The sequence below is a fragment of the Anolis carolinensis genome, chromosome 4 (assembly GCF_035594765.1).
Source record: "Anolis carolinensis isolate JA03-04 chromosome 4, rAnoCar3.1.pri, whole genome shotgun sequence".
Lineage (NCBI taxonomy): Eukaryota > Metazoa > Chordata > Lepidosauria > Squamata > Dactyloidae > Anolis > Anolis carolinensis.
In genome coordinates this window covers 250,684,978-250,704,769 of record NC_085844.1, presented here as the reverse complement: position 1 = coordinate 250,704,769, position 19,792 = coordinate 250,684,978, and the positions used below count along the sequence as shown (strand labels likewise).

Below are 19,792 nucleotides of genomic sequence, written 5' to 3'. Positions count from 1 at the left end.
CAATCCCCTTCTGCCATGCAGGAAGACATAAACAAATCCCTCTCAACAGATGACCAACCAACCTCCATTTCAAAACCTCCACTGGACTCCTACAAAGCAGACTGTCACGACCCAGGCTACAGAGCACCAATAACCATACGCAGAGGCCAGATTCTATCTAATATCTTTATTAAGGAAATATATAAAGTTAGTAAAAGCAAATGTAAAAGTTAGTCCAGAAGTAGACCTTTCAGGGAAGGTCAAAATTAGTCCAAAGAAACAATGTCCAATATGAAATATTAAGGTCCAAAGTTGTAATCCAATAACCGAAACACTCACTTTGCCAGGCAAAGTGAGGGGAGATGACAAGGTCCTTTAGTCCATGAACTTGAGCGAGGCTAGGAAATAACTTGATACTTGAAACAAGGCTTGAAACGTGGAACAAGGTAACGAGGAACAAGAACAAGGTCCGTGGAATAACTTGGTAAAATCCGTGAAACAAGGCAAGGTTTAGTCCTGGGAAAACAAGGCAAGGTCCGTTGGTAAACAAAGGCTGGGAAACAGGAGCGAAGGCTGGAACCAAGGCAAGGCTTGAGCAGGGACGAGGCTAGAAACGGAGCGCGCTGTCCAGACACAACTCGCTCCGGAGGCTGACGAATTGACTCCGCAAAGTTACTCCGCGGGTAAAACACCTATATAGAGTCTAACTCTCCCGCCGAGAGCAGTTCTCTGGGAACCAGAAACGAAAGCTAATCTCTGAGACCAGATGTTTGACTCCTTAAAGATTCTCATGGAAAGTAGGCTTAATTGGCAAATTCTTAGCAATTATTCTCGCACTCCTGCGCGAGGCTGCTTCCAAGCCTCTCTGTTGTTTACAAAACTCATGGCGAGAAAACACTGGAGATGTAGCCTCAGTATTTGTTTGACATACTTCTGGAACATAATCCTCTTGCAGGTGCAAGGTTCCCAGATCTGGCTGGGAAGAATCTGTCTGGGAAGAATCCAGTTCTGACTGGGAAGGTAAAAAACCCAAGTTTTCTTCTTCATCAGGTATCACAATGTCATGAGCAGGACTACAAGGCCCATGAGTCATCACACTATCCCCCTCCTCAAGCCCCCTCCCAAACTGGGACTCTCTCCCCGAGGTGCGAGGTCGTGGCTTGGCGGGATAGGTCTGATGGAAGCGACGGGTTAGATCAGGAGCGTGAACTGTGGAAGCGTCTTCCCAAGAGCGTTCCTCAGGGCCAAAACCCACCCAGTCAATGAGATATTGCAGGCGGCGGCGGTGAAAGCGAGAATCCAAAATGTCCTGAACCTCGAACTCGTCCTCCCCATCCACCAAAATAGGGACGGGGGCCGGCCGGTCTACATCTGGCCGCACACCATCCGCCGGAAGGAGCAGGGAGCGGTGAAACACTGGGTGAATGCGCATTGAGCGCGGAAGTTGGAGTTTGAAAGTCACGGGGTTAAGTTGCGCCACCACTGGATAGGGGCCAATGAAACGGGCATCTAACTTCCGGCAAGGGCGATGGGAGGGCAAAAAGCGAGTGGACAGAAAAACCCGATCTCCTACCTTGATTTCGGGGCCCGGCTGGCGATGTTTGTCCGCGTGACGTTTATAGTCCTCCTTGGCTTGTTCCAGTTGCTGGAGCAAAAGTTGTTGCACCGCTGTGAGTTCCTGCAGCCAATCTTCTGCTGCGGGAACTTCTGAAGTTTCAATGACAGGGGGAAAGAAACGTGGATGGAAGCCGTAGTTTGCAAAGAACGGCGTTTCTTTTGTAGAAGCTTGAACTCCATTGTTGTAGGCAAACTCAGACAGTGGTAGCAGAGAAGCCCAATTGTCCTGTTGGTAGTTTACATAACAGCGAAGGTACTGTTCCAAAGTGGCATTGGTGCGCTCCGTTTGCCCATCCGTTTGGGGATGATGAGCTGAAGATAAACGAGAGTCTATGCCCAATAGTTTTTGTAGTGCCTTCCAGAAACGAGAGGTGAATTGGGATCCACGGTCTGTGACCAAACTCTTGGGCAATCCATGTAGTCTGAAAACATGTTGGAGGAATAAATCTGCAGTCTCTTGGGCTGTGGGAAGACCTTCACAGGGAATGAAATGGGCTAACTTGGTGAAAAGGTCCACCACCACTAGGATCGTGGTGAATCCACAGGAAGGTGGTAAGTCAGTGATAAAATCCGCAGAAATTATTTCCCATGGGCGAGATGGGTTAGGAAGGGGGTGTAGAAGCCCTGAGGGCTTCTCCCTTCTTATCTTGGAGCGCTGGCATACTGGGCAGGTGTTAACATATTTTTCCACATCCTTGCGGATCTTGGGCCACCAGAAATCTCTTAGGATCAAATGCATGGTTTTAAATAGTCCGAAATGCCCTGCTGGTTTGCAGTCATGACACAGACGAAGTGCTTTTTCCCTGCCCGGTCCGGGTGGGATATAAACATGATTTCTATAGCAAAGCAGTCCATCTTTAAGCGAAAAGGGAAAATGCAGACCTTGACGAAGTTGATCCTGCGCCCAGGCATCTGCTTGCTGACTAGCCCTGATTTCTTGAGCACAGATGGGCCCTGGAGTAGAGGGAGTTGAATCAATGGGAGTGGATTTGGTGTTCCCCACTGTGAGCGTGGCAAAGTTCTCGGGTTGTAGTAGTTGGGATTCAAAGGTCTCCTTGCGTCCTGCAGCGTATTCCGGTTTACGTGACAGGGCGTCTGCTTGCTTGGTTTGGGCTGGGGTCACATAATGAATCTGGAAGTTGAAACGTTCAAAGAATAAAGCCCAACGTTGCTGCCTCTGATTTAGCTTGCGGGCAGTTCTTAGATGTTCTAGATTCCGATGATCAGTGTGGACTTCAATGGGAAATTTGGCCCCTTCTAGCCAATGTCTCCAAGTTTCAAAAGCTGCCTTTATGGCTAATAGTTCTTTTTCCCAAATGGTATAGTTTCTCTCTGGTGCGGTTAGTTGACGAGAATAATAGGCACAAGGATGAAGGTGATCTCCCACCGGTTGTAGGAGCACAGCCCCAATTGCCACATCAGAGGCGTCCGCTTGCACCACAAAAAGGGTTTCAGGATCTGGATGCTGAAGGATTGGCTGGGATGTGAATAATTTCTTTAGTTGCTGGAACCCTTTCTCTGCTTGATCAGTCCAGCGGAAGGGCTGCTTTCCACGGATGCAGCTAGTGATTGGGTCAGACCAGCGGGCAAAATCTGGAATGAACTTACGGTAATAGTTCGCGAACCCCAAGAATCGCTGCACCTCCTTCTTGTTAGTTGGCGCCCGCCATTCCAATACTGCTGAAACCTTGGCTGGATCCATGGAGAGCCCTAGAGGCGAGATACGGTATCCAAGGAAATCTACCTCTTGTAGATCAAAAGCGCATTTTTCTAGCTTGGCATAAAGTCCATGATCCCGCAATCGTTGCAACACCATTTTGACGTGGTTCTCATGTTCTGATTGTGATCTAGAAAACACCAAAAAATCGTCCAGGTAGATTATCAAGAACCTATCTAGATAGTCCTGGAAAATGTCATTGACAAAATGCTGGAACGTTGCGGGAGCTCCGCATAATCCATAATTCATAACTCGGGACTCGAATAATCCGAATTTAGTCTGGAAGGCGGTCTTCCACTCGTCCCCTTCTCTGATGCGAACTAAGTTGTAAGCTCCCCGAAGATCCAGCTTGGTGTAAACCTTGGCTCCTCGAAGTCGGTCTAGTAGATCCGAGATTAAGGGCAGGGGATAGCTGTTCCGCTTGGTGATATTATTCAATGCTCTGTAGTCCACCACCAAGCGTAATTCCCCTGACTTCTTCTTCACAAACATCACTGGGGAGGCGGCTGGGGATTGAGAGGGTCTGATGAATCCCTTGCGAAGGTTTGTCTCTATGAATTCCCTGAGAGCTTCTTGCTCTGGTTCAGTCAGGGAGTAGAGATGCCCTCGCGGGATCGGGGCCCCCTCCACCAAGTCAATGGCACAGTCATAAGGTCTATGTGGGGGTAATTTTTCGGCTTCTTTTTCATTGAATACATCCCAATACTCGGAGTACTTCTTTGGCAAGGTGATAATGGGCTCGGTGTCTGTGGCATGGCAGACCTTGGCTACGAGGCAATGGTTTTGGCAGTACTTTGAAGCAAACTGCAGTTCTCTGTTGGACCAGGAGATGCTTGGGTCGTGAAGTGTCAGCCATGGAATCCCCAAAATCACAGGGAAATGGGGAACCTCAGTAACAAAGAAGGAAATCTCTTCCATATGTTCCCTTATCCACATCCTGGTGGGTTCCGACCACTGGCTTACGGGGCCCGTCTTGAGAGGGCGGCCATCGATGGCTTGCACCACACGGGCATTCTTGAAGTCATGATATTGTAATCCCAGAGAGTCGGCATACTCTCTATCAATGAAATTGTTGGTAGCTCCTGAGTCTATCATGGCGTGGATCATGACGGGTCCCTTTTTTGCTGACCATAAGGTGACCACTAGAAGGAACAGGACCCCGGTTGGCGGCTCTTGAATGGGTTTCTTGACCGGGTTGGCGAGCCTCTCTACGCCCGGTCGTTGGCTTCCCCCGCCGGCTGTGTGCCAGCCGCCTCAGACGTCTTCGTCTCCGTGGAGGACGCCGCCGCAAGACGGGCGGCGGGCTTCCCTTTGGCTGGGCACTCTCTGGCGAAGTGGCCCCCATTCCCGCAATACCAACAGAGATTTAGGCGTTGGCGGCGGGCCTTCTCGGCGGCATCTAATCTGGGACGCACATTGCCCAACTGCATCGGCACCTCCTCGCTCCCTCTGGGGTATGGGGATGGTGGTGGGGGTCTCCACACTGGACGCGGCTGAACGCTGGCGGGAGCGGGGGGTTTTGCCCCAGCTCTACCGCTCTGGCCTCGTACCCACTGCTTCCTGTTGGCAATCATGACTTCAGCCCGTAAACATTGATCGATGAGTGCTTCCAGCGTTTGGGGAGGATCCACCTTGGAGATTTCCTCCAGCATTTCAATGTTGAGACCCTCCCGAAATTGTCCTCTGAGGGCAACATCGTTCCAGCCGGTGTTGTGGGCCAGCACTCGGAACTCGGCTATGTACTGAGACATGGGTCTGTCTCCTTGGAAGAGGCGGCGGAGTTTGTGCCCGGCTGCCTCCAAATTGTCCTCGATTCCCCAGGTCGCCTTAAGGTGGTCCAAGAAATGTTGCGCTGACCTTAGATGTGGGGAGGCTTGGTTGAACAGAGCCGTCGCCCAGTTAGCCGCTGGCCCGTCTAGGAGACTGTAAATCCACGCCACCTTGATGTCTTCCTGGGGAAACTCGGCATCACGGGCCTCTAGATAAGCTTGGCATTGGCGACGGAAAACATGAACCTTAGAAGCTTCTCCAGTAAACTTGGTTGGCAACGCCATGGCCGGAAGACGGATTCCGCGTTCCTTCAAACCCTTTATTTCTCCATCCTGTGCATTGAGCTTATCACGGATTCGGTCCACCTCTTCCTTGTCGATGGTGTAGGTAATCGGCTGGCCGCTCGGCCCAGGTACGACTCCGGTAGACATTCTGGCCGAGGTTAATTGGTGCTTAGGGTGGCGGAGTCAAACTGTCACGACCCAGGCTACAGAGCACCAATAACCATACGCAGAGGCCAGATTCTATCTAATATCTTTATTAAGGAAATATATAAAGTTAGTAAAAGCAAATGTAAAAGTTAGTCCAGAAGTAGACCTTTCAGGGAAGGTCAAAATTAGTCCAAAGAAACAATGACCAATATGAAATATTAAGGTCCAAAGTTGTAATCCAATAACCGAAACACTCACTTTGCCAGGCAAAGTGAGGGGAGATGACAAGGTCCTTTAGTCCATGAACTTGAGCGAGGCTAGGAAATAACTTGATACTTGAAACAAGGCTTGAAACGTGGAACAAGGTAACGAGGAACAAGAACAAGGTCCGTGGAATAACTTGGTAAAATCCGTGAAACAAGGCAAGGTTTAGTCCTGGGAAAACAAGGCAAGGTCCGTTGGTAAACAAAGGCTGGGAAACAGGAGCGAAGGCTGGAACCAAGGCAAGGCTTGAGCAGGGACGAGGCTAGAAACGGAGCGCGCTGTCCAGACACAACTCGCTCCGGAGGCTGACGAATTGACTCCGCAAAGTTACTCCGCGGGTAAAACACCTATATAGAGTCTAACTCTCCCGCCGAGAGCAGTTCTCTGGGAACCAGAAACGAAAGCTAATCTCTGAGACCAGATGTTTGACTCCTTAAAGATTCTCATGGAAAGTAGGCTTAATTGGCAAATTCTTAGCAATTATTCTCGCACTCCTGCGCGAGGCTGCTTCCAAGCCTCTCTGTTGTTTACAAAACTCATGGCGAGAAAACACTGGAGATGTAGCCTCAGTATTTGTTTGACATACTTCTGGAACATAATCCTCTTGCAGGTGCAAGGTTCCCAGATCTGGCTGGGAAGAATCTGTCTGGGAAGAATCCAGTTCTGACTGGGAAGGTAAAAAACCCAAGTTTTCTTCTTCATCAGGTATCACAATGTCATGAGCAGGACTACAAGGCCCATGAGTCATCACACAGACGTCCTGGTCAAGCAGCTCTTAACTTCAGAAGGTTCTTCCTAACATTTAAGTAGAAAATCTTTTCCTACAATTTGAATCCATTGCGCCATGTACAGTAGAGTCTCACTTATCCAAGCTAAACGGGCCGACAGAAGCTTGGATAAGCGAATATCTTGGATAATAAGGAGGGATTAAGGAAACACCTATTAAACATCAAATTAAGTTATGATTTTACAAATTAAGCATCAAAACATCATGTTATACAACAAATTTGACAGAAAAAGTAGTTCAATACGCAGTAATGTTATGTTGTAATTACTGTATTTACGAATTTAGCACCAAAATATCACGATATATTGAAAACATTGACTACAAAAATGGCTTGAATAATCCAGAAGCTTGGATAAGCGAAGCTTGGATAAGTGAGACTCTACTGTACTAGAGACCATATCACATTGGGATGTGCTCCTTTTCTGAGACTCTTTGAACACAATTCTGAATGGGTCCTATTACATAGCATTTGTCTCCTTCCATTAGTCATCCATTGCAAAACGTCTCAGAAACGGAGTCATTGCACATGGGATTCTAATTGTGCTTTTTAAATTCATTTACTATGATTTTATACGTTGCTGAAGCGCTGTCTTTACATGTAATTGGGAAATCTGTATTCATTCCGTCTGCTAAAATCTCGAAGGAAAGGTAGTTCGGAACTTCCAGGCCACGTCACTGCACATTATCAAAAGCATTTGAACGGATTCGGAGGAGCCAATCTTCTATGGTATGATGAGTCAAAAGCGCAGTTTTTTCAAATTGTAAGAAACGTAATAACCAGGTGGGATGGGGAGAGTGCGCATCCCGCCTGAATACAGCGTTCATCCAGTCCTTAAAAAATATGGGATGCATACTGATATAAACAAATTATATCCCAACGTGATAAGATCTGGTCTCTAGACTAGTGGCATCTAGTGGCACAACAATGCTACCAAAGCATGCCATGGGTTTACTAATACAGCAACAAAAAAGCCCACTGTATGGTTCAGATATGTGGATGACACTTTCACCATTTGGAGCCATAGAGAAGAAGAACTAAACTAGTTACTGGAACACATCAACAACATCCACCCAAACATCCAACTCAAAGAACACAAAGGAAAACTACAATTTCTCAATGTTATCCACAAACCAAATCAACAATTGAGCCACACAGTTTACAGAAAACCTGCGCACACTGATAGATATCTGCATTAAAACTCCAACCATCATCCTGGTACAAAAACAAGCACAGTCAAATCCATGCAAAAAGAATCTGCAAACCCCACCTCCTCCAAGGTGAACTGAACCACCTAAACTGGGCTCTACAGGTCTACATTGGGACCACCAAATGCAGCATTGCCCAGACATGAATAAAACAATATGGAAAGGCACCTTAAACTAACTCAGTCAGAGAAGTCAGTTGCAGCAGAGCACTTGATGAACCAACCTGGACCCAGAATATTATTTCAGAACACAGAAATGCTGGATCACTCTCACAACCATCATATCAGACTACACAGAGAAGCCATTGACATCCACAAGCTTGTGGACAATTTCAACAGAAAGGAGGAAACCATGAAAATGAACACAGTCTGGTTACCAGTATTAAAAAACACCAGAATCAAGACAGTAAATAAAGAACACAACTCGTAAAGAGAGGAGCTCCAGACAGCAAACAATCAAATGCCAGTTAACACCTCTGAAACAGAGGATGCCTCCAGGCACAACAGCCAGGCTACCTCTATGCACATACTCTCACTTATTGACTTTGCAGCTACTCAATGCTAATTGAGTTTGCTATATATACACTCCACTTGCCTCACCTCCAACAGACCTCTGAAGATGTCAGCCACGGGTGCAGGCAAAATGTCAAAAGAGAATGCTACTGGAACATGGCTATACAGCCAGAAAAATTCACAGCAACCCAGTGATTCTGGCCATGAAATCCTTTGACATGGCAAGCGAGTGCCACTCACCTTCTCCACGGCTGCCAGCGGGGCAGACACTCCTTCCTGCCAGGTTTGTGGATCCTTCTTTGGGGCGCTGGTCTCACCAGTGCTTGGTGTTTGAGGAGGATGGGCACTCTTCCCACCTGCTTCAGAGCTCCATGCTGCCTGCAGAGTCGAGAGGGAAATCTGTCATACATCAGACCTGTGTGTCGCACCTCAGGTTAGCTTCACCTTGCTAAAGACACCAGACTGCACACAGAATGTAGTCTTTTGTAGTTTATTAGCGAATAGGGAAAAGATAGTTCATAAAAGGCAAAAGTTGTTCTAAAAGATAGTTGCAAAAACAAGGCCGTAAGAAACAGATCCATAGAAACATTAGGCATGAAACAAGGTCCTTTCAAACGAAGCCAAAGTCCCAGAAACGAGAATACATCCAGGCTACAAGATAACACAGGAAAGCAGACTTGGTTCTTGATTCAAGCAAGGAAATTGCTTTGACGAAGATTTCCCTCTCAGCAGACTGTTTTAATAGCATAACATGAAGGCATTTCTTTGCCCTTTGACCTCCCTCTTATTTGCTATTCTAAGATTTCTGCCGAAATTCCAAACGACTAGCCCAATCTAGAGAAGCGGCCCCATCGCCAAGGCCACAGGGCTCGTTAGTGTTATCAGGCTGAGGCTGGGAGCTGCTCTCCCTTCCTGCTTCTTGCACATGAGCACCATCATCATTAAGAACATCATTTCTTCTCGTGGGAAAGCCTCCCTGCTCCTGAATCTCCCACAGCAGGAACACCCTGCACCTGAATCCCATAATTCCCATCAGAATCATCTTGTAACTCATCCTGAACCTGAATCCCATCATCATGAACTTGCATCCCAGAATCCTCATCAGAGTCACACAGAAGCCCAGAATCCTCATCAAAGTCACACAGAGGCTGAGTCAGAACACTGTGTCTCTCCCAATATCCTCAAAAGTAGCAAAGCACCCCTGCCTTGGAAAAATCCATAGCATCTCTGTGCCCAATTCCGAGACCAGAGAAGTAGCTAAAGTGAGACTTGGAGTCCATGTGTGCTCCGCCAAGGCTGTTATAGTGGTTATGGGCCCCAAGAATGGCATTTTAGGACCAGAGGAAGCCTTTTTGAAAAAAAAAAATTTGGTCACTCTGTGTCATTAAAACATGGTCCTCAAGGCCTCCTGGGGTTTCCAATGCAAGTCACCTAGAGTCTCTCAATTCAGATCTAAACTATTGAAACTGCGGTTTGGGGCACCTCACTCAGGAACACGGAAGTCTTGGCAGATGTGCCATCATGTGCTATTATATGCAGGAAAGCTTTTTGTATGATCAAAAGGAAATAATAATACTCATCATCATCATCATCATTGTTAGCCTGTCCTTGTCAAAACTGCAATAGGGCAGGAAGGCAGGGTAATGAGAGAGAGAAGACAGATGACTTATGCAAAGGTGGGAATCTACCCATCTCAAGTGTGATGAGTGGATTGAATGAAATTGTATGCTAAGGACCTATTACGCCTTGCCAAGGTTGAGACACCATCCTAAGAAATTCAGAAAGTGGAAGAAACAAAAAAGGTGAAGAGCAGATTAATTTTGGTATGAAAAGCACTGATGAAGAAAAACTGTTGAACTGACATAATTGACCTGAGAACTTTTGGTGTAAACAACACATGTTTACATGGTCGAGGCAATTACTCATTAAATTAAGGAAGTCAGAAATAAAGTTGAGGAAGAAAAACATCTGTTCCGGAATTGATGGAGCTTCAGCAAGTCTTAGCTGAATAACAAGTTGTCAAAACAACAACAGCAACAATTATACAAAAGCAGCCTTTTTTTCTCTTGGAAAAGTGTGGCAAATCTGTGAGGAATGCAGTCTTATTCCAAGATGGCCTGAATGAATGAAGTAAATATGGATGCATAGTATGTACAATATAATTTACAATAATATATAATAATTATAACATATTGTATATACATATAATATTCATAATATTATATTGTAATACAATATAATACTAGTAATACAATATAATAATATTAATTATATATTATATTTTACATGTAATATTACTAATAATATTACAATATATTGATACAGTACAATATAGTAATTTATTACCAGTATTATACTATGCTAATATAATATTGTATGTAAATCTAATTTGTAAGCCGCTCTGAGTCCCCTTTGGGGTGAGAAGAGCGGCATATAAATGTAGTAAGTAAATAAATAAATAAATACATGTGAGTGAATGTTGAGTATATGTTTCTCCTTTTTGTCTGTGTAATCAATATAGCTATTATAAAACCAGTACAGGGTCTGTGTATCCACTATCCACTTCTTTCTCTGAAAGTCCCTGATGCAATCTGTCCCACTGAAAATGGATTAAAGAACATTTTTAAGGTTCAAAAAAGTATTCATGACACAAGAACATCCCTATCACAGGATGAGCATACCTATCCAGAGACATTTCTGTTCAATATGATATTGATTCAAGCTCTTCCACACAGCTAAATAAAATCCCACATTTTCTGCTTTGAACTGCAATATATGGCAGTGTGGATTCAAATAACCCAGTTCAAGGCAGATATTGTGGGATTTTCTGCCTTGATATTCTGGGTCATATGGCTGTGTAGAAAGGCCCTCAGGTCAAATGTACTTATTTCAGGGTGTTTCAGTTCAATGTGATAACCAACACACCTATCTCTGCGATTACAAATGTTACCCATGTCTCCGTTCAATGAAATCGTGGACATACCTATTGAGGGGTCTTTCAATTCAAGGCCATAACAAATGAATGTTTTCCATTCAGTGCAATAATGAATGCACCTGTCCTGGGACATTTAGTCAACAACTGCAAATCCTGACATATTTCTTTTCAGTGCAATAATGAAAGTACCCATCCCAGGATGTTTCTGTTTATTGTTGTTGTTGTTGTTTATTAAAGGTAAAGGTTTCCACTTGATATTAAGTCTAGTCATGTCTGACTCTGTGGGTTGGAGCTCATCTCCATTTCTAAGCCGAAGAGCCGGCGTTGTCCATAGACACCTCCAAGGTCATGTGGTCATAGGCATGATTGCATGGAGCACTGTTACCTTCCCACTGGAGCAGTACCTATTGATCTACTCACATGTGCATGTTTTCAAACTGCTAGATTGGCAGAAGCTGAGGCTATCATTGGGAGCTCAGCCCGTTCCACGGATTTGAACTACCAAACTTGCAAGCTTTGGATCTCAGCAATTTAACCCACTACGCCACCACAGCCCATTGTTTATTATGTTTATCTATACCCTGCTTTTTCTCTCCACAAGGAGACTCAAAGCGGCTCACATTAAAAGTATTTCAATACAACTGAATATACCAGATCCCATGATGTTTCCATTTAATGCAATATCAAATATACCTATCTCTGAATGCTTCTCTTCAGTGCAATAATAAACATTCCAATCCCATTCAGTAGTATAACGAACATACCCATCCCAGATGTTTCTCTTCATCTGGGATAAAGATTGCAATAACTAATGTAGGATGTTTCGGTTCAGCACGATAACAAACATACCTACCCTGGGACGTCCCTAACCAAGAGGACGTTTCCATTCAATGCAATAAGAAACATACTTATCCCTGGGTGTTTCTGTTCCCTTAATGAATGTGATTTTGATGAGACGACAGGCCTGGGCGGTCATCGTCCGGCCATCCCTTTGGCCTCACCTGAGGCTGCATGGCCTGGCTCCCAGAATGGGCCGAGCCAGGAGGCCTGCCGTGGACTGAAGACGTAGAAGGCTGGACCGCACTGGAGGGCCGTTGGGGCAACGAGGGTTTTGTGGGAACCCGTGTCCTGGAGTAGGCCCACAGATTCCTCCTGGAATTACTTGCAAAATCAGGTGCCTTCCGTGGACCCAGCATTGGAGTATTCACGTCCACAGAGAACTCCTGATAAAACGAAACAATACAGGCAGTTGCCAAGTTACAAACAAGAGAGGTTCTGTAGGCTTGTTCTTAAGTTGAATTTGTATGAAAGTTGGAACAGGTACGTTTTTAAGTGTAACTCCATCCAAAATGGCTGTGGCGCAGGCTGGTTAGTAGCCAGCTGCAATAAATCACTCTGACCAAGAGGTCATGAGTTCGAGGCCAGCCCATGTCAGAGTGAGCATCCGACCATTAAAAGAAAATAGCCCTGCTCGTTGTTGACCTAAGCAACCCGAAAGATAGTTGCATCTATCAAGTAGGAAATTTAGGTACCACTTATGTGAGGAGGCTAATTTAACTAATTTACGGCACCATAAAAACCGTGCAGTGGCATTTAGAATGATGAAGTATCCAAGGACTCGGCATCACAGTGGATGATGAAGCAGTTGCTCCCTCTGTGGCCAGAAGTGAGCATACCCTCAGGAAGCTGGAGAAGGTTAAATTGCCTCTGTGTCTCTGTCTTTGTCTCTGTCTCTATGTTCATATGGCATTGAATGTTTGCCATGTATGTGTACATTGTGATCCGCCCTGAGAAGGGCGGAATATAAATACTGTAAATAAATAAATATTAGCTTTGGATCACATAGAGAAGGGTAAACACCCCTGTGGTATTTGTTTTGCTGTCTGTGCCCCTGTTGAAGAGATTTCATTTCTCTTCTGTCCCTGTGATAATTAGATTTTGAAAAAAATGGCTTGTTATGAAACAAGGATTGGTGTTTTTTATCGTGTCAGGAGCAACTTCGGGCGTGATTGAATTGGCCGTCTGCAAGGATGTTGCCCAAGGGAAAACTGGATGTTTTACCATCCTGTGGGAAGTTTCTCTCATGTCCCACATGGAAACTGGAGCTGACAGATGGGAGCTCACCCCACTCCCCAGATTTGAATCGCCAACCTTTTGGTCAACAGTCCTGCTGGCACAAGGGTTTAACCCACCGCGGGCTCAAACAAGGATTGATGAAAAAGCGTCATTTGAGACCTTTTTCCCCCTGATATCTAATAACTGATTAGTGGAACTATATGTCAGAAATAATCATTCCCAAGACATGTGCCTGATAGCATGGGTAACTGAAGAGTTAAAATCACTCAGTGATTCTCATGAGAATCACCCAGGGAATGACTCTGAAAGGAATGTAGAGGAGACAGAAGGGTTACAGATACCCCAGTGTTTACAACTCAGAAAGGATAGTGCAAAACAGAGATACATTGGGTGTTCCCAGAGACTGAAAGATAAACAAAGAGAACCCAAGTGTGAGAAAGAGTGATGTCATGGACAAGAGGGAGTATTTTTAAGGAATTTGAGTCAATGTTCAGTGGGGAGATCAACATCGGATTTCCATGTGTCAAGTTGCCTGTCTTGGGAGCTGAGTTAGGAGTTCTGTTCTTGGGTCTGGATCTTGTTTTCCTGTTTAAGTTCCATGCCTCCTGTTTGGATTACAAATCTTGTTTCAAGTCTCAAGCCTTTGGGATTATAGTCACATTCAAGTATCAAGCCGTTGGATTATGGTTATGTCCATGCTTTCAAGCTTCTGGATATAATTCTAGTTTAAGTGCTACAACCCTTGGATTACAGTTTCTTGCTTTTGTCTTTGGTTATTTTTAAAATTCATATTCAGAGTTGGTCAGTGTTTTTGTTAAGTTCCTGGATCTCTAGCTCATGGGCGTATCTTTGAAACTGATTTTGCATCCTGGGTTTTGCTGGTACTTTAGTGAATGCTTTGACTTGCTTATTTTGAACACTATTTTGAAACTGTTTTTATATTAGATGCTCTTTTCTTAATAAACTTATCATTATTGTGGATCTGTGTGGTGTTCATACAGATGGCTGGGCTGAAACACAGAGGAGGGAGCAGGAAGTCTGAATTGCTGCCAGAATGGCATAAAATGTCATGTATTTTCCCTATGAATTGCTTGAAGTGTGTTGTTTGTACTAGCATTATATTTTCCAATAAACCTCTGTAGCTTTGCTTTCTTTCAACAAAGAGCGCTTGTTCTCAATCTGAACTGACCTGGTTTATGGAAGCTCGCCAGGCATGGATCTTCTTATCCATGGTCCTATCTGAAATCGCAACATTACTTTTGACCCATGTTCAGTTTTAGTTAAGAATCATACAATCCTAGAGTTAGAGGATACCCCAAAGGGAGCAACTCCAATAATACCCGTTTTGGCTGAAGCACCAGTGGACTTTCGGAGGCATTGAAGCGGCAGAAGGCCTGGCCGGAGTGGACGTTCCAGAGCACGATGTCTCCATTGCAAGACGCCGTCGCCAGCAGCTTGCTTTTGTGACCATCCATGCAAAGGATATCGTCACAGTGGTAGGATTTCCAGTGCTTGCTTTCAATCACTTTGTCGTGTTCTTTGACATCTCTGGTTAAGAAATATATGCATAGGTACATATTAGTAAACCCATAAATGCTGTTCAAGGATTGAAAGGAAAAGCATCTCCCACTCTCCCAAATTATTTATCTTGTTCAAAAAGTAATGTGTCAGAAATCAGAAAATCCAATTAGTAATTTTCAGTGGATGTTCCCAAACTCTGCAACCTCCTTCCAAGAATACTTAAGCTGGTGTTGTCCTTACCATCTTTCTACATGTCATTTAAGGTCTTATGCTATTTCTGGTGCTGCTTTGAGTTTTGATACATTCACCTCCTAATTCAGGCTTTCATGCTTTCTTTCAGGACAGTGGTTTTACCTGGATCAGAGGATTATGGCAGCTGTCACTTGAGATATCCTTCTACATTCTCACGGGACTAAGGCTATAAGAAAGATTCCTAATTCAGATTTCTAACCCAGCTAGAAATCTGGAACGATAGAGTTAAATTTCCTTATCCTCCCTGGAGTAAGTGTCTAAAGGGTGCATCTACACTGTAGAATGAACGCAGTTTGAAACCACTTCAACAGCCATGACTCAGTGCTAAGGAATCCTTAGAATTGTAGTTCTGCAAAGTCTTTAGACTTTTCTGTCAACCAAATTACAAATGTAATATTACTAATACTATTACCATATAATGATATAGTACAATATAGTAATTTAATGCTTATATTGTGCTAAGCTAATAATATATTGTATATGTACATTTGATTTGTAAGTTGCTCTGAGTTCCCTTCGGGGTGAGAAGAGCAGGATGTAAATGTAGTAAATAAATTCGTAGAATTTCGTAGCATTGAGTCCCATGGTGCTTAAAGTGGGGTAAAAGTTTATTAATTCTACAGCGTAGATGCATCGCGAATCACACTTAAACAGTGATAACCTGGTGGTCTTTTCGTAGCTGTATTGCATTTTCCAGGCAGTCACAATTAGGCAGAAAATATCAATATTAATCTCTCTTTCTCTTTTGCGGGCGCACACATATACACAAACGTGCAAATTGCATTTTCCAGCCAGTCACAATTAGGCTGAAAATATCAATATTAGTCTCTTTCTCTTTTGCGGGCACACACATATGCACAAACGTGCAAATTGCATTTTCCAGCCAGTCACAATTAGGCAGAAAATATCAATATTAGTCTCTCTTACTCTTTTGCGGGCACACACATATGCACAAAAGTGCAAATTGCATTTTCCAGCCAGTCACAATTAGGCAGAAAATATCAATATCAGTCTCTCTTTCTCTTTTGCGGGCACACACATATGCACAAAAGTGCAAATTGCATTTTCCAGCCAGTCACAATTAGGCAGAAAATATCAATATCAGTCTCTCTTACTCTTTTGCGGGTGCACACATATACACAAATGTGCAAATGATACAGCAATGTCGCACAAAGTTCACGTCCTACTTACAGGTACCATGTCACCCGCTTGCTCCAACCCGACACGAAAATTTTGTAATTCATATAAAGGATGCAGGTGATCTGTTGTAAGAAGAAGAAGCAGCAAAAGGAGAAAATATTGCAAGATGTTTACGTACATAAATCAAATTGCAAAAACAAAATAAGATATACAAACAGTGAATGGGGAGGTTCACTGGAGGAAAGTGAAGGGTTAGACCAGGCATGGGCAAACTTCGTCCCTCCAGGCGTTTTGGACTTCAACTCCCACAATTCCTAACCGCCTACCGGCGGTTAGGAATTGTGGGAGTTGAAGTCCAAAACGCCTGGAGGGACGAAGTTTGCCCATGCCTGGGTTAGCTTCATCTTTGACGGCATCTACACTGTAAAATGCATTCAGTTTGACATCACATCAACTGCCATGGCTCAAGGCTATGGAATCATGCGGTTGGTAACTTTGCAAGCCTTCCCTGACCAAAGGCTCCTGAACATTGGACTCCCTAGCATCCATCCATGGCATCAAAGTGGCATCCGATTCTCCCTTCCTTAACCCTTCTGACCTCGCTCTTGTCCTCAAAGGGCAGCTCGAAGAGGCAGGCCCCGTTGTTGAAGTTCCACAACTTGATGGTCCCGTTTTTCAGGGCTGTGATCAGCCGCCTCTCCGGCGGATCAAACATCATGGCGGTGATCTCCACCGGCTGCTCGAGCGCTGTGGCGAACTCCATAAACTTCTGCCCAGACAAGATGTCCCAGACGCTGATGAGGCCACTGTAGCAGCCGCTCACCACCTGCGGCAGAAACCACGCCAAAAAATTAACTCAAACAATGTCACCCCGACATCATTCATGTTAACCAATTACAACTACAGTCGAGTCTCACTTATCCAACATAAACGGGCTGGCAGAACGTTGGATAAGTTAAAATGTTGGATAATAAGAAGGGATTGAGGAAAAGTCTATTAAACGTCAAATTACGTTATGATTTTACAAATTAAGCACCAAAACATCATGTTTTACAACAAATGGACAGAAAAAGAAGTTCAATACACAATAATGTTATATAGTAACTGGCTTTGCCCGGCCACGTGTTGCTGTGGCTTATGGGAATCCTTTGTTGGCCAGATGGAATAGCAGTGAATAGCCTTGCAGTCTCAAAGCCTGGCCGTTTTCTGGAGTAGCTGGAGCTTTTTGTTGTATGAACGTAGAGGCATGGATGAGGGGTTGTGCTGCCAAGTTTGGTGTTTCTGGGATGTGTAGTTTTGTTGTTTTGTCCTAGGCCGAAATGTCATTACCCTTTTATATATATAGATTACTGTATTTACGAATTTAGCACCAAAACTTCACAATGTATTGAAAAACTGACTACAAAAACATTGACTACTAAAAGGCAAACTACGTTGGATAATACAGAACATTGGATAAGCAAAGGTTGGATAAGCGAAACTCTACTGTAGTAAGTTGTAATGGGTGCATTTCCAAACACTAAGGTATAACGGTGCATCTGCACTGTATAAGGTATAAAGGTGCATCTACACTGTAGAATTAATGCAGTTTTAACTGCCATTGTGAAATACGATGAAATATAGGGCTTGTAGGGTTGCTGTGAGTTTTTCAGGTTGTATGGCCATAAACCAGTAGCATTCTCTCCTGACGTTTCTCCTGCATCTGTGGCTAATGACATCCTCAGAGGTTCTGTTGGCAGTAAAGCAAGTGGAATGTATATATACCTGTGGAATAATGTCCAGGGTGGGAGAAAGAAAGAACCCTTGTCCATTAAAGCAAGTGTAAATCTTGCAGTTAGCAAGTTTGAATAGCACTGGTTATCCTAAACAGAGGATGCCTCCAGGCAACAAAACCCAGGCTACCTCTATGCAGTTACCCTCACTGATTGACTTTGGAGCTTCATGGCTACTCAAAAAAAAAGTAGTATGAAAAACTCCCTTTAACAGTAAACACAGGTAGGGAATGTAGAGAGAAACTGGTCCAAAGCAGGGACAGTGTGAAACAAGAAGCAGGTATCTCCATGCGTGGTGCAAATCCTAGGTTTTGCAGATCCAAAGTTGCTTTTTTCAAGACCTTTTTTTTCTCTGCAATTTACCTGCTTAAAGATCCTGTTGTACAAAGCGCTGCAGAGTGGCTGCTCATGGGACTTGATTTCGATCTCACCAGATTCTGCCGCAAAGAAGACGCCAATCTGCAGCAAAGCAAGAGAGAAAATCACGTGAAACTAAAGTTTAATGGACAGTATTGCACAAACTCATATTTCATAGCAGTTATGCGATCTCTGATAGTGGATACACATTGTCATGTGTTACCACATTATCACATGCTTCTCCATTCATGCAACCGTGTTCCCGGGCCCATACATCTGCATTCCCTCGTAAGCTCACCCTCCTGCATTTCCCCATTCCATATTTATAAATAATTTTTAAGTAGTTTCACAATTCCAGGAACTGTTAATTTTTCAAAACAGCCAACAATACTGAAAATGTAAATATTAGTAGCTCAGGCATAGTAAGGAGGAATGGGAGAGGATCCTGCTCCCATCATCTGCTCCCATCATCACCGCCATATACTGACACAGAAGGAAAATGGTCCCATGGCACTAGGTTGGTGACTTTTGTATCCTAGCCGCACCTGAGCTGTCAGGTGAGCCTCAGGTTGGGCCTGTTCAGCCCGTGATTGTACCTGCACCTGACCTGTCAGATGAATCTGGGTTGGGGCCTAGGATTCCCATGCAGCCAGAGTTGGATGAAGCTGCTGTTCCTAGGGAGCCAGAGTTTGTTCCTGAGGATTCTGGGAGCAGGCATACAATGGTTTCAAGCAGGCAGCTTGAACCACATTCCTTGGGAGAGTCAAGGTCGACCTATCCCTTGGCAGATGGGCATTCCAGTTGTGATAAGAGTAATGAGGTTGACAGAAAGAAAGCAATATGTCAACAGCAACAAGAAAGGGAGGTTCTGAGAAGGAGCAGATGGTTGCTAATGAGAAAAGATTTTGAGCAAACTTCTCACGGAAAGAGGCCTTGATTTCAGCTTTAAGAGGAATCACTTCTGAGAGAGATTTTCAGAGGTGGTAACTTTGCTCATCAAGAGTGTTGCTTCTGTTCATGGACTCATGTTTCTTGCTTCATAGAATTTGGTTTCATCTTCCTGTGGACTTTCATGCCAAGTTCATGCAGTCTTGTATCTTGAGTTTTGTCCAATTCTTATTCTTGCTCTTGGGGAATTTTGGATTATCCAGTCATAGTTCCTAAAAGCTTTGCAGTTTGGATCTCTTGTTCCAGTCAAAGATCCTGTTCTTCCAATTTTGTTCCTGTTCCTTGGACTAATTTTGATAGCTTGTTGAAGTTTATTCTTGTGTTTGATTTTCATGGACCCTTGCTTCAAGACTCTCAAGTATCTTGTACCTGGTGGACTAAAACCTTGTTTCATTGACTTTGAACATTGATTTGCTATTGCTTACATATACTCATCAATAAACAACTTGCTTTGCTTATAGTCTGGGGCTCCAGCGTGGTCTTGAGGTGTCTCTGCAGTCTAGGGGTA

At 44.2% G+C, this 19,792-nt stretch overlaps 1 protein-coding gene across 2 annotated transcripts in view; it reads right to left on the bottom strand.

The window, feature by feature from the left end:
• Positions 1-19,792, bottom strand: part of efcab8 (EF-hand calcium binding domain 8) — an 80,981-nt gene that overhangs the window by 13,092 nt on the left and 48,097 nt on the right. For both annotated transcript variants that reach the window (XR_010005674.1, XM_062979187.1), the window contains exons 15-20: positions 18,343-18,438; positions 16,806-17,033; positions 16,259-16,329; positions 14,635-14,842; positions 12,220-12,441; positions 8,524-8,661 (exon numbers count right to left, since the gene is read on the bottom strand). Coding sequence is in view for 1 of the 2 variants with exons in the window: in XM_062979187.1 (XP_062835257.1) it covers positions 8,524-8,661; positions 12,220-12,441; positions 14,635-14,842; positions 16,259-16,329; positions 16,806-17,033; positions 18,343-18,438 (963 nt within the window). In the remaining variant the exon portion in view is untranslated. The remainder of the gene's footprint in view (positions 1-8,523; positions 8,662-12,219; positions 12,442-14,634; positions 14,843-16,258; positions 16,330-16,805; positions 17,034-18,342; positions 18,439-19,792) is intronic.